The 15,256-nt window shown below is 40.6% G+C and overlaps 1 protein-coding gene across 6 annotated transcripts in view; it reads right to left on the bottom strand.

The window, feature by feature from the left end:
• Nucleotides 1–15,256, bottom strand: part of ATP8B3 (ATPase phospholipid transporting 8B3) — an 84,815-nt gene that overhangs the window by 59,519 nt on the left and 10,040 nt on the right. For 2 of the 6 annotated variants that reach the window (XM_072601538.1, XM_072601539.1), the window contains exons 2-3: nucleotides 1,547–1,668; nucleotides 2–90 (exon numbers count right to left, since the gene is read on the bottom strand). In XM_072601538.1, coding sequence (XP_072457639.1) covers nucleotides 2–90; nucleotides 1,547–1,601 — 144 coding nt within the window. In that variant the 5' untranslated portion in view covers nucleotides 1,602–1,668. Of the gene's footprint in view, nucleotide 1; nucleotides 91–716; nucleotides 832–1,408; nucleotides 1,439–1,546; nucleotides 1,669–15,256 lie in introns of those variants that run through there. The other 4 variants (XM_072601541.1, XM_072601540.1, XM_072601537.1 and 1 more) reach the window with 4 other exon arrangements.

The following is a 15,256-nucleotide window of genomic DNA, read 5'->3' as shown; positions in this document are numbered from 1 at the left end:
CCGAATACTTTGTCCTCTTCCAACACAGAAATGACTTCTTGAATTGCTTGTGGTAATCACTGTCGTTGGCTTTCACCTCCCAAGTGAAATCTGAAACGAGAGCCAAGCACCCACTCACCGACTCTCACTAATGAGAAAACAGGGCCTAACTATACCTCAGGAGGGAAGCCAGCATCTCCTCTGAGAAGGGAGGATGCTTTGGCTGTCTGCCCTGATTGAGGTTCACTGGTGATGATAAACAAAGTGGAATCAAGGAATCGCCATGGGCTCTGACAAGGCTGCTGCTCCTTTGAAATGTTCTCCTCTCATCGGGCCAGCTTCTAGCCACAAGGCCCCTCCTAGGAGGCATTCCCCCCTCCCCAGCTGCTAGGACTCCCTACCCTCTAGCTATCAGGCATGTAGCAATTTATTTACATATCTCCTCCAATAAAATGTAAACTCCCTCAGGCTAGGAGCTATCCCCAGAACCTGGCACATAGTAAACACTTAAATGCTTACTAGATCAAACCCATCTCCTTCCCACAATATCCCCCAACACCTTCTGCTTGAGTGATTTTTTCTAAAACAAAAATAAGACCATACTTTTATTCACTAAACTCCAGTGGCTTCTTACTACCTCCAGGATCATACAGAAAATCTTATTCGGCTTTTAAAGCGCTTCACAACCTGTCCCCTTTCTACCTTTTTCCCTAGACTTTAGACTAGACTCTGCACACCTTGTCCAAAGATGCTGGCCTTCCTTTTGTTACTGAAATGTGCCGGGGAACTCCATCTTCTAACTCTTTTTTTCTTTAGCTGTCCTTCATGCTCCATTTAAATCTCTTTCATCTTCTGCAGAAGAGGTTTTTCTCAATCTCTCCCCACCCTCCCACAATTGCTCAGGCCTTCCCTCTGAGATTACCTTCCATTGACCCTTTTAATCGGTAATTACAAAAGTCAACGCAATCAGAAGCTTTAAGAGTGCCATGCTTTGTACTTAGTACGGATAGGGGTAGGACCCGTGATTTCACTGGTCTAGGGAATTCCTGGAGTCCAATATAGGTTAGCACCTTCTTTGCAACCTATAGTCTAACCTATGACTAGAAACTGAATCACATAGATAAAAGCAAGAGCTATTCCCCAATAGATAAATGGTCAGAGCATGTGAATGGTAAGTTCTCAAAAGAAGAAAGGTAATCACCAATCATATAAAAATGCTCCAAATTAGGGGAAAGGGGATTATTAGCTTCTAAGTGACCTTGTTCCCTGCTTCCAGTTTACCTCTACCTCCAAATAATCAACCCCATTCCCCTAAAAAGCTTCATTGGTTCTCTACTGCCTGGAAGACAGAGTATAAACTCCTTAGCTTGGCATTTAGGGCTCTACAATCTGATTCCAGCCTCCCAGTACATCCTAGACACCATAGTACCTCTCTGAGAGCTCCCATTTTTTTGATCTACTGGGTCATTTTTGTTGACTCCCTGAGCTTACAGGTTACTATGACCTATTCCTTTCCTCAGAGCCCCACCCACCTCCCTGTTGACCCCAAGCCCCAAGCTGTACCCACCTGGCTGCTCCTCATTTTCATCTCCAATATTGCCCAGGGAGTTCTGGGCACTCATCTTGGTGGGGCCACAAGAATCCAGTCAATCAATGAGCAATTATTAAGTGCCTACTATGTGCCAGGCCCTGGAGAGACAAAATAAAAAAGAACAAAATAGTAACATTAATAGGTAGCACTGATATAGAGCTTTAAGATTTACAAAGCTTTTTTTAGGTGTTACCTCATTTGATCCTTACAACAATCCAGTTAAGTGGGTGCTATTATTATCCCCATTTTACAGGTAAGGAAACAGAGGCTGGAAGTGGAAAGAGGCACTAGGGGCTGAGGGGATGATCAGGCAAGGCATCTTGACCTCTGAAGGCAACTTGGGATTCTCAGAGGTGACTGGGAGGTAAGAATGTATGACTGGCATGGGGGCCAGTCAGTGTAAAAGTCAATATATGGAAGACACCAAGAAGGCCAGACTGATTTGAGTGAAGAGAAAGAATATATAATATACAATAACATACAACTGTGAAGGGGAATAATATATAATAAGGTTGGAAACGTAAGATGGAGCCAAGTTGTAAAGGGCTTTGAATTTGTGTTTGATCTGAGAGGTATTGAAATTTATTGAGTACAGGAGTGGTATGGGAAGATCCATGCATTAGGAAAATCACTAGAGCAGCAGTCAATCAATAAACATTAATTGGCTACAATGCGCCAAGCACTGTGCTAAATGCTGGTAATATAAAGAGAGGTGAAAGACAAGGCCTGCCCTTGAAGACTAATTGGAGACTAATGGCGGAGTCTAATAGTAGCAGGGTTGGGGAATCTGCAGTCTCGAGGCCAACCTGCGGTGTCCTCGGGTGCAGCCTTCTGAATGAGTCCTAGTTTTACAGAACAAATCCTTTGTTCAAGGGGATTTGTTCTGCAAAGTTTGGATTCAATCAAAGGGCCACACTTGAGGACCTTAAGGGCCACATGTGGCCTCAAGGCCACAGGCTCCCCACCCCTGGAAGTGTAATGGGGGAAACAACATGGAAACAGCTATGAATAACAAGATATCTACAGGATAATGAACAGAGGGAAAGCACTAATGCCATTGTATCTCTTCCTTAAGGAATCTGGGAGGGCTGGGGCAGGGGTTGTTCTGAGATTTACCTTGCACACCTTTTTCTCATAAATTATACAAACTTAACACAGCATGTGGGCAGCTAGATGGCTCAGTGGAGAGAGCACTAAGCCTGTAGTCAGGAAGACTCCTCTTGGTGAATTCAAATTCAGCCTCAGATGATTGCTGTATGGCTTTGGCAAGTCACTTAACCCTGTTTGCCTCAGTTTCCTCATCTGTAAAACGAGCTGGAGAAGAAAATGGCAAGCCACTCCAGTATCTTTGCCAAGAAAACCCCAAACAAGTTCATAGGGAATTAGCCATGACTGAAAAAGGATTGAACAGCAACACAGCATGTAGGAGGAGAGAAGCTTCCTTAAGAGGACAGCTTGATTTCAACCACTTTGAGAGCACTCATTTACAATTAGAAAATGGCTGAGCAAGTTGTGGTATATGAGTGTAATGGAACACTATTGTTACATAAGAAATGGAAAAACTTGTATGAACTGATGCTGAATGAAGTGAGCAGAACCAGGAGAACACTGTACATAGTAACAGCCACATGGTGAGATGACCAGCTTTGATAGACTTAGCTCTTCTCAGCAGTGCAAGGATCTAAGACAACTCCAAAAGACTCATGATGGAAAATGCCATCCACATCCACAGAAAGAACGATGGAGTATGGATGCACATTGAAGCACACTATTTTTGCTTTTGTATTTTCTTATGGTTTTTTCCTTTGGTTCTGAATCTTCTTTACAACATGACTAATGTGGAAATAGGTTTAATATGATCACAATGTATAATAGCCTCCATCAGATTCCATGCTGTCTTGGGGAGGAGGGAGTGGAGAGAGGGAGAAAAATTTAGAACTCAAAATCTTATAAAAGTGAATGTTAAAAACTAAAAATAAACAGATTTTAAAAATAAAAAGCACTCATTTACAAAGTCAGGATGCAAAATTACAAACTGTGCTCTCACTTTGGCAAGTCCCTGAAAGATTCCTTCTTATAATATTTATAAGTGAGGTCAGGTGAAGGAAGTCTTGTGACTTTTCTGAATCTTATTTTTCTTATCTTTAAAATGGGGATAACAGCACCTCCCTCAGAGGGCTGTTCCAAGGAGTAAACAAAATCCTGTTTGTAAGGAGCTCACCAAACCTCAGGGACTATACACCCGACTTCACTCCACAGGGCCCTTAGATGAAGCCACTTTGAAGACCTGAAAGTCCTAGACACAATGGGAATTGTGAAGCGGATTACAACACAGTTATTGACAAAATTCAGGCATTTGTCATATCCAAAGTAAGACAAGAAACAGAAAGAGGAGGAGGAAGAGAAAGAAGAAAAGGAGGAAGAGAAGAAATAGAAGGAGAAGAAGGAGGAGGAGAAGAAAGAGAAAGAGAAGAAGTAGAAGGAAAAGGAGGAGGAGGAGAAAGAGAAAAAGAAAGAGAAGAAGAAGGAAGAGAAGAAGAAAGAGGAAGAGGAGGAAGAGAAGAAGAAGGAGAAGAAGGAGGAGGAGAGGAGAGGGGACAAGAGGAGAGGGAGATAGATTAGAGAGAGGTAGGTAAGTAGGTAGATAGATAGACAGACAGACAGACAGACAGACAGACAGACAGACAGACAGACAGATAGACAGATAGACAGATAGATAGATAGATAGATAGATAGATAGATAGATAGATAGATAGATAGATAGATAGATAGATAGATAGATAGATAGATAGAAAGTTCATACAGAGATATGGGCAATGTGCTAGTGCGCTAAGTGCTGAGAATACCAGCATAACCCAAAAGAGATATAAGGGCAAAAGAAGGCTGCCCAAGGAGCTAACATTCTACTGGGGGTGACAACACTGAACAGGACTTAAAAAGCTGTGCTGGGGTGGGGGTGGGGGCAGCAGTCTGGGGACATGGTGAAGAAGCAGTCCTGGGATGGTCCAGGCTTGAAGAGAGTGCGGCTGGTATGGATGCTTCCCCCAGTGGAGATTCAGACACTCATCAGTCAGAGGCCTTATAAATAGTGGTGTTAACAGAGCAAGAATAACTGCTGGGGTGGAAGTAGAGAGCTGGTTAAGAGCCATGCTCTGGTCTGGTTTTGAGGAAAGCATGGCTGTCATGGGTACCTTGAAATGTGTTGTCTTCTTTATAAGACTGTAAGCTCATAAGACCAGGGGCTAAGTTTTATCTAAACCCAAGTCTCCCCCAGCATCTGAAACATCTCTCTGTACACAGCAGGAGTATAATCCATGTTTGTTGAAGGAATGAATAAATAAACGGGTTCCTACACTAAGACCTCTCACTGATGGTTCACTGAATTGTGGGCAACAAGGCAGCCTTATTGTAAGTTGAGCCAGTAATGGACTGGGTCTGTTCTCTAAAGTGGAGAGGTTGGTTCAAACCTCAAGTGTTCTGATGGCACCTTGGAAGCAATGCCAGGACCCAAGAAGGCAGCCCTGCACTTACCCATCCAGACATCAGGGTCTTCCCAACCTGGAAGCTGGCAAAGGCAGCAATCTTTGAAGCAGGTACACCCAGAGGGAAATAGGATTGACCTCCGAATGATGTATCAGACAGGTGGCTACCCACTACAACTCAGGGCACGTGGGCTCATCACTCAGGAAACCACAGAATCTTACAGTTGGAAGGGCAAATAGGGAATATCTAGTTTAACCTGCACTTGAACAAGAATGCCCTCAATTATATCAGCCCAAAGTGGGGTTTCCAGCCTCAGCTTGAAGACCTTCAGCAAGAGGGAAGGAGGGGAACAGAACATACATATATGAAGTGTGACACAGTGGATACAGTGCTGGGCTTGGAGTCAGGAAGACTTATCTTGCTGAGTTCAAATCTGACCTCAGATACTTACTAGCTGTGTGACTCTGGGAAAGTCACTTCACCCTATTTGCCTTAGTTTCCTCATCTATAAAACGAGCTGGAGATGGAAATGGCAAACCACTCTGGCATCGTTGCCAAGAAAACCCCAAATGGGGTCATGAAGAGTCAGACACAACTGAAAAAGACTTAGCAACACAAAAATATGCCAAGCACTGTGCTAAGGGCTTTTTACAAACATTTTCTCATTTGATCCTTATTCACCACAACCCTGTGAAGCAGGTGCTATTACAATCCTCATTTTATAGATGAGGAAACTGAGGCAGACCCACCCAGAGTTCCATTAGCCAGTAAATGTTGGAGGCTGGATTTGAAGTCAGGTCTTCCTGATTCCAGGCCTGGTGCTATCTCTTCAACGCACTATGTAACTGCTTCCTGAACTAGCAAGACAAGGAACATTGGCTGCCCTCCTGAAGCAACTCTTTTAACTCTTGGACAAGTGATCATTAGGAAGCTTTCTCTTCTAGCAATGGAAATCTGCCCCCTCTGTAGTTCTTGTTTGTGTTCTCTGGAGCGAAGCAGAACATAGCAAGATCTTGGGTAAGTCACCTAACTTCTATGGGCTTCAATTTCTCTAACTGTAAAATTAACATGGTGAAGAGATATTATGGCATAATAGAGAATGCTGGACTTGGAATCAGGAAAGTCCAGAGTTTGAATCCTCCTTCCAATAGTTATGTGGTTCTGAACAGGTCATTTACCTTTTTTGAGCCTCAGTTTCCTCAACTATAAAGTCAAGATAATAAATAGGATTGTTGTGAAGATCAAATTACCATAAGATTCCAGATTTAGAGACTTTAGATCCCATCAAGTCCAATTCCTTCATTCTAAAGATGAGGAACCTCAACCCAGGGTCCTGAAGTAACCTCCCCAGCTGGTAAGTAGCTGAGGTGGGATTTGAACTCATGTGTTTGTGACTAAAGGTCCAATGCCCTATCTACTCCAGCATACTGCCTCTCCATGAGATCATGTGTTTACAGTACTTTGAAAACTTTTAAAGCACACAAATGTTAATAAGTCTTTTCCAACAACTCACTAACTCTTTGTAGCATCAAGAGCTCCCTTCTCTTTCCCTTCTTGAGTCCTAGCCCAGTGCTTCCCCTAGTAACCTGAAAGGGGCTAGCCTAGAACCCTAGCACCTCAGAACAAACAAGACTGACCTTGGAAGGACCTTCCTGACTTTAAAAAAAAAAAAGCATAGGCTATTGGTCGACTAAGGAAAAGCATGAGGGTGTCTCACATTTCAGAGTGATCACCTCTCCCAAGTCCCTGGACTTCCTTACCACAATTGAAGAAAGTCACCAAAGATTCCTCCAAGAATCTGTAGCCACAAAATGCCCTGGCAGGTTCAGGTGTTTTTTAGTTGGGGTTTGAGGTTGGAGTTCCTAGATTTGGGTGGGGTTTTGTGTGATGCCTTTTCATTAAAACTCTTTTGGAAATCAAAGACATGATTTTTATTTCCTATTGCCTTTATGTAATCAAAGGCACAAGGTAGAATCAAAGACTTCCCTGTTGGGATTTACAAAATACAAAAGGTGAACAAGGTTGGAAAGTGATATGGGTGAATATGCCAACAGGAAATAGGATGGTATAAGGAGAAAACAACCAAGAATTCAGAATGAGGAAGACTGAGTTGGAATCTCCCACCCTGTCAATCTCTTAGTAAATTGGTGTAGCCTTAGGCAAGTTCCTAGTGCTCTCTGGGTCAAAATTTCCTCTTTAAAAAGGTGGTAAATTCTATTATTTCTCTTAGTTTCTCAGTTTTATTAGCATATAATTGTACATAATATGCTCTGATTTTTTTTTTAATTTCCTACGTTTTTGTTGTGGTTTCACCTTGTACATATGCTATTTTATTGATCTGATTTTCTGCTTTCTTCTTTTTAATCAGGTTAGCTAAGGGTTTATCAATTTTATTAGCCTTTTTTAAACAATAGCTTTTAGTTAACCATTTCTATGGGGTGTTGGTTTCCAATTTATCTATTTTCCCTCTAATTTGAATATCTTCTCTTTATGCTTATTTTAAGTTTATTCATTGGCTTTCTAAGTTTTCAAACTACATAATCAGTTCCCTAATCTTTTTTTTCTATTTTGTTAATGTAAGGAAAGGATTTTCCCCTGAGGACTGTGTTGGATGCTTTCTAGAGATTTTGGTATGTTCGTTTCATCATTACCATTTTCTTTTACACGGTTATTAATTACTTTCATGATTTGTTCTCCTTCCTACTCATTATTTAGGATTTCATTATTAAGTCTCTATTTGAGTCTGTATCTTTTGTTTGTAATCCCTGAGCTAATGAATATTTTTATCGTGTTATGGCCTATAAAGAGTATTAACTATTTCTGCTTTTTTATATTTGTTTGCAATATCTCTATGCCCTAGTACGTTGTACTCAGAAATTGTGCTGAAAAATATTATATTCTTTTGCTCTTTCATTTTGAAGATGTCATAAGTCTTTTAACTTTAGTTTCTCCAGCAATTTGTTCAGTTCCATATTTTCCCTTTTGTTTATCCTTCTGTTAGACTTCTCCAAAACTGAGAAAGGGGTATTGAAGTCTCCGTTCTTGTGTTACTATTTGTGTCTTCTATGGGCAGATAATGTTTTCTTTAGCAATTTGGATGCTAAGGAATAAGTTTATTACTGATGTTGATTTATTATCTATGGTTCCTTTCAGTATAATGTACTTTCCACATTTATTCCTTTCTATTTTTAAATGTTTATTTTTGCTTTGTCAGATAACATGATTGCAACACCTGCTTTTCTGGATTTACTTCATACATAATAAATTTTTCTACTTCCTCAGCTTTATTTTGTGCATGACTTTTTTTAAAAATGTGTTTCTTGTAAGTAGAGCTTTGTTTTCTTAGCCAGCCTGTCACTCTTTTTCATTTTATTGGATTGTTTAATCCATTTGTATTGAAAGTTATGAGAGTTAAGTTTCTATTTCCTCCATCTGTTTCTAATATTGGAACTTTTTTTTTTCAAGATTTTTTTCCCCTTCTTTTGTTATAACCACAGTACTCTCTTACCTTAATCTTTTTTTTTAAGGCATTACTGTACTCTCTGGCCCTCTTCCCCTCACCGAAGTCCTCTCCTTTAGTTTATTACCCCTTTTTCTTTGGGGTTTTACTTCTTGATTCCTTTTTCTCTCCTGCTTTTATTGAAATGTAAAAATTTTTCCACCCCTTTTTTTCCTATCAGTCAAGTAGATTTCCCTCTTCAACTAGTCCTGTTCATTGATTTAATTTTTCTTTTTTGTGTTTTTTCTCCTCTTTCCAAAAGCGATTTGTCTTCCTTTCTTCGTTATTCATCATCTCTGCCCAGTCAAGACCCTCATTCTCTTATTCTTGCCCCTATAATTATCTGGTTTCTCTCTCTTTATTCTCATACCTTTTAGGAAGTTTCTGCCACTGCCTAATAGAGCTTGCCTGTCTTATTCCCAGAACAATATCAATTGTGGTAGGTGTCAGACAGGGCATGCTCCATGATAGGGCCCCTCCTCCACTATGCCCCTGATTATGTAGCCACTGATCTAGACCCTCCCTGGGTCCATATTCTTCTACTTCCCCAACTGCTGGTTGCCCCTAGGAGTTCCAACTCCCCTCTCTCCAGGCAGAATAAGTAGACTTTTCCAAGCACCAAATCTCTCTGGCCACAGTCAGCATCTTCCTTCACAGACCATCTCTCCTCCTCCATGGGAGCATTCATCAGTGGAACCTCCTCCCACAACTAAAGCAAGACCTCCTTCCTTTCTCTGTCTTTTCAATTCTCACCCCTCTCCAACTCACTCACTCCCCTACGGGTTCTTCAATTTCTTAAACCACAGAGGTCACCTTCCTCTCATTGCTAGTCCTTAATTTTACCCTGACATATCACACATTCCTCTCTTTTCTCCCTGTTAGCCTCTCCCCTTTCATATACCCTCCCCATGCTGTAATGTAATCCTGGAAAATATTTTTGATTCACTTGTAGTCAGGGTGTCTCCATAATGCTCCATGACCATCTTTTCACTGTTCCCTCCACCAGATGTTTGCCTTTACCCCTGTCTCCTTGTGTACGTTTAGAAAGATCTCTCTGCTGTTACTCCACTGCTGTTGCTGTCCTTTGCTCCTGCTCACTCCTCCTGCATTTCTATTATTTCAAATATTCAAGAAGCAAATAATTTCTTGGGTTTTCTTTCTACAAATGTTTTAAATGCCTCTATTTTTGAACATTCATCTTCTTTCATTTATCATTAAGCTCAGATTTGCAGTGTAGATCATCCTGGATTACTTCTTGAGATTTATTGCTCTTTAGAAGACATCACTCCACCCCAGCTTCTGGGATAAGAACTTATTGTTTGACAAAAACTGCTGGGAAAACTGGATAATAGGGAGGTGGAAACTGGGCATAGACCAATGCCTGGCACTGTACACAAGAATAAAGTCCAAATGGATACATACATGATCTAGGTATAAAGACCGATACTATAAACAAATTAGGGGAGCAAGGAATAGTGTATTGGTCAGATTTATGGAGAATGGAGAAATTTTTGACCAAATAAAAGATAGAGAACATTATGAAGTGCAAAATGGATAATTTTGATTACATTAAATTGAAAAGTTTTTGCACAAACAAAGCCACAAACGCAACCAAGATTAGGAGGGAAGCAGAAAACTGGGAAAGAATTTTTGCAAATAGTGTCTGTGATAAAGGCCTCATTTCTAAAATATATAGAGAACTGAGTCAAATGTACAAGAATACAAGTCATTCCCCAATTGATAAAAGGTCAAAGGATGTGAACAGGCAATTTTCAGAGGAAGAAATTAAAGCTATCTATGGTCATGTGAAAAAATGCTCTAAATCACTATTGATTAGAGAGATGCAAATCAAAACAATTCTGAGGTACCACACCTATTAGATTGGCTAACATGATAAAACAGAAAAATGATAAATGTTGAAGAAGATGTGGGAGAGTTGGAACACTAATGCATTTTTGGTGGAGCTGTGAGCTGATCCAACCATTCTGGAGAACAATTTGGAACTATGCCCAAAGGGCTACAAAAATGTGCACACCCTTTGACCCAGCTTCTAGGACTGTATCCCAAAGAGATCATAAAAATGGGAAAAGATCCTACATGTACAAAAATATTTATAGCAGCTCTCTTTGTGGTGGCAAAGAACTGGAAATTGAGGGGATACCCATCAATTGGGAAATGGCTACACAAGTTGTGGTATATGAATGTAATGGAACACTATTATAAGAAATGATTAACAGGAGAACTTCAGAGGGCCTGGAAGGACTTACATGAAGTGATGCTGAGTGAAATTAGTAGAACCAGGAGAACATTGTACACAGTATCAGTCACAGTGTGCGAGGATTATTTCTGGTAAAACTAGCACTTCCCAGCAATGCAGAGCTTGAGGACATAAAACATTCCCAAAGGACTCTTGAAGCAAAATACCATCCACATCCAGAGAAAGAACTATAGGATCAGAATGCAGAATATTTTCTCTTGTATCATGTTTTGTTTTGTTCTGGTTTTTCTCATGGTTTCTCTCATTTGTTTTGATTATTCTATGCAACATGACTAATGTGAAAATATGGCTAATAAGAATGCATGTGTAGAACTCATATAAGATTGCATGCCATCTCGGGGAGGAAGGGGGAAAGGAGGGGGAGAAAATCTAAAACTTATGGAAGTAATTGTAAAAAACTAAAAACAAATAAATTAATATTCAAAACAGGAGACATCATTCCATTACCTCTTACATGTTCTGTTGATTGCAGAATAGTCTTGTATTATTCAAAATTTCTTTCCTTTGTATTTGGAATTCTTTTAACTGATCAAATGCAGAACTTAGTGTTTCTGAATTGAATTGTTCAATTTAATCACTAAATGCAGGAATTTGCAGCTTTGGGTATTTTGTGATTTATCAATTCTTTCAACTGTATCTCATTTTCTATTTTCAGAAGTTCTGGGAAGTTCTCTTCTACTATTCTCTGCATTATGGTGTTTAAGATTTTTGGTTCTGTTAGATGAACTCTATGCATCTCTGTCTTCAAGATCAGTTTTTTTCTTGCATAGTAAGCAAGAAAAAAACAGTTATTGACTTTTCTTTTTGGTCTGCTTTGCTTCTTCTAGACTGTCCTTCACTTCTGTGCATCTGCATTCCCAATTATCTTGCTTTCATTTCATAAGTGAAATTGTAGACTCCATTTTTTCTATTCAGGCCATTATTTTTGCTGTGAAGTTTATAAATTCTTCTCTCATCACTCTCATTTCTCTTTTGAATCACTCAGGGACAGTATGTTGTGGTATGTTCTCCTCACATTCCACAGGATTCTGCCTTATCAAGCATTGGATCATATTCTTTTGTTTTGCAGTATTTATTCTTAGATGCCTAAACTAAGCCATTAGATTTGGTGGTTATATTCCCTTCTGTTGTTAATGTTTTCCCTATTGATTTATCTGCCTTATATTCAAGGTCTTTAAGTTTTCTTCTTCCTGAGATCTTTGATAATTTCGATCTTCATTTTCCTCCTGATTTTCCCCAATTTACGGGCTCACTCTATATAACCTTTCTGATGGTAGTTTCCTCAGGGGCTAAATCTCAAAGTGTACTTGCCTTCTCCCATGCCAGATTCACAGTTCACCAACCTAGGTCTCTGCTTCATGATAAGAACTGCCCCCAACTGGATGCTGTACTCTTTCCCTCAGCTTTAGTGGAGTGCTGCACAGCCTCCCACATACATGTTATTTTTTCCAGCTCCCTCTGTTCCTTAGTTCCCAGACTTGACCCCAGAAGTTCAGAGGGCTGCCCTGTTCAGGTAGCCTGTTGTGCATCTGAGCTGGTTCAGAGAGCTACTACCCTTATGCTGGCACTCACACTGGCAGTATAGAACTTTACAGCACTAGAGCTACAGGGTTGTGGCCTCTATCACCCTTTTGCTTCTTAAAGGCTACAACTTTGCTGACTGGCTGTTGCAACATAGGCAAATTTAAGCAGCCTGGATCTGGAGTTTCCACAGCACTGGAAAGAAGGAGGAAAGGGACCAGGATGGGTTTATAAGTCTGTATAGGGTCCTTGGGTCTGCTCATGGAGCTTTGCTGCCAATAGCATGAGAGGTGAGTGAGCTCAGAATCACTGAGCATCACTTCATAGTTAATTCTGTGTGTCTCTAAACCATGAAGACTGTTGAAGTTTTTTTTTATCTTTGGTACAAAGTTTCTGTTTTGGAGAGGTCTGAGAGATCATGGGAATCAGAGAAACTGTCTAGTGCTCCATCTTGTTACTCACATGATCTAGAAACTGAGCAGCGCAATGCAATTCAACAAGAATTTACAGAGCGCTTACTATGTGCCAGGCTTTTAGGGATAGAAAGAGAAAAAGGAAATAGATTCTGCCTTTTAGTAGCTTACACTACACTGAAGGTGCTCCTCATATTTTTTGATGTGTTGTGAAGCTTATGGACCTCTTCTTAGAATCATGTTGGCTTGTTTTTAAATGCAAAGGATTATAAAGAAAACTAATTGCATTGAACTGCAGCTATCAAAAAAAATTTTTTTTAATTACTCACGAGCTCATAGACCCTAGGTTCAGAAACCTTCTTCTACTACAGGGTTGTGACCTCCAGCAGCCTTTTGCTCCTGAGAGGCTCCAGACACTCTGGCTGGCTGTTGCAACCCAGGCAAACAGTCATGTTCTGTTTTCTGATCATATATTGCTTAGCTGTGCCTCTAAGATTTAAATTACATTCAATAATATATCCATTTTGTCTCTGTTTTCAAATTCTGTGAGGGCTTTCGTTGTGGAAGCTTCAAAGTGAAGGGCAAGCAATGTTATTATGATTTTCCTGGAGACTTTCCCACCAACAGCCTGTAGGAGTATTTTTCCATCCATGTCTCCTCTGGAGCTTTCCAGGCTTCCATTGAGACAAAGAGGCTATTCAGGAAGTGGAGAAAGGCATGGGGGATGGGATCAGTGAATGACATGTAAATTACTGACCCCAATACCAGGCATCCAAGGAGCTCAGATTCTGGGATCAATAATCTTGCGTGAATTTGGACAAAGCCCTTCCCTTCTTTAAGACTTATTCCTCCCCATCTGAATAATAGTCTCCAAGGGATCTCCCAGTTCTGACATTCTATGTTCTTAGGATCCTCTCAGCTCTAACATTTCATATTTTAAAGACCCTCCCAGCTCTGACATTCTGTATTCTAAGGGCCCTTTCAGCTGCCTCTTCATACAAACAAAGTCATAAGACTCAGAACCAGAAGGAGCTAGAAGGACCTTAGATAGGAATTTTCCTCCACTTTTGCCTCTTGGGTTCCTTGGGTCTAAGACTCCTTTCACAGAATAACATTTTAGACGCATAAAATAAAATGTAGAGGATTACCAAAAAATAGCAATTCTACAGAAATACAGTTACCAAAATATTTTTTAAAAACAAGTGTATGGACCCTAGGCTGGTCTAACCTCCTTATTTTACAGATCTAGAAAATGGATCTCAGAGGGGGGCGGGACATGCCCAAGGGAAAAAAGACAGTAGATGGGAGAACTGGAATCTGAATCCAGGCCCTGGAGCTAACTCCAAATCAACTCCCCAAAGGTTTATTATTACCTACTAAGCCTACAGGCCTACAGGAAGCCAAGCATGGGAACAGGGGGCCAATGTTCTGGAGGGAAACACAGGGCTAGATTTGAAGGCAGAGGACTTGGATTCCAATCTCAACTCAGTCGTTTACAACCTGCATCATCTCAGGCAAGTCACTTGCCTTTTCTGGGACTTAGTTTCTTCCCCTATAAAATGAGGAAGCAAAACTAGATGTTTCCTGAAGTTCCTTCCAGCGCTAAATCTGTGATCCTATGAGCCCAAGCTCTTGTCTGAACCTTAACCCAGAAGACCACAGGGCAGAATCACCTGGAGGCTAATCGGCTTGTAATTATCCTCAGCCCACATCTGAGAGGTAGTCTGAGTTAGTAAAAAGAGTGCTTGACTTGGAGTCAGAAAACCTGGGTTGGAAACCTGATTTACTAGCTGTGTGGCCATAGACAAGCCATTTTAACCCCTGTGAGCTCCCATTTGCTGAGCTTTAAAATGTGGATAAGTGTACTGGGATTTAACTTTCCAGGACTGTTTCAAATTCAAAAAGCTCTAAGAAAAGTGAGTCGTTTAATAAACTAAAAAACAAATAATGATCTTATAGAACACATGATAAAAAACATGCCGCCTTCCTTTCAGCAGAAAGGTAGGGGCACAATACTAGGGCAGAATGTCGTATACAGATGAAGTCATTGAAATTGGGTGTTTTGTCTTAACTGTTTCTCTTTGTTAGAGAGGTTCGGTTTGGGTGGGGTAGGAAAGAGGGTGGCATTTCCAGAAATGACTTTGATATTAAATAAAAAAAGAGAAGACATCAATGAAACTTTCTTTTAAGACAGACAAAAGCAAATTATTGTTATCTGGAGATTAGGAATTACTACAGAAGAAGAAACCTGGGACAAGGTGGGTTGGAGTTAGCTGCTGGTGAGACAGTGGCTTTTCAGCACGGATAATCCCACAGAACCTCTGACTGTGGTTAGGACCTGAGACAATAGAGGGCAGGGAGAACATCCCCCTGGGATCAAAGGGGAGTCTAACTAAGAAGCAGGAGCAAGGAGAGACAAAGGACCAGGGAGCAAGGGGAGGCAGAGTTCCATCCACAGGCTACGCTGTCTTCACTCATCACGAAGGTAATGA

This window comes from Notamacropus eugenii, chromosome 4, assembly GCF_028372415.1.
Source record: "Notamacropus eugenii isolate mMacEug1 chromosome 4, mMacEug1.pri_v2, whole genome shotgun sequence".
NCBI classification, from domain to species: domain Eukaryota; kingdom Metazoa; phylum Chordata; class Mammalia; order Diprotodontia; family Macropodidae; genus Notamacropus; species Notamacropus eugenii.
This window is presented reverse-complemented; position numbering and strand designations above follow the sequence as displayed.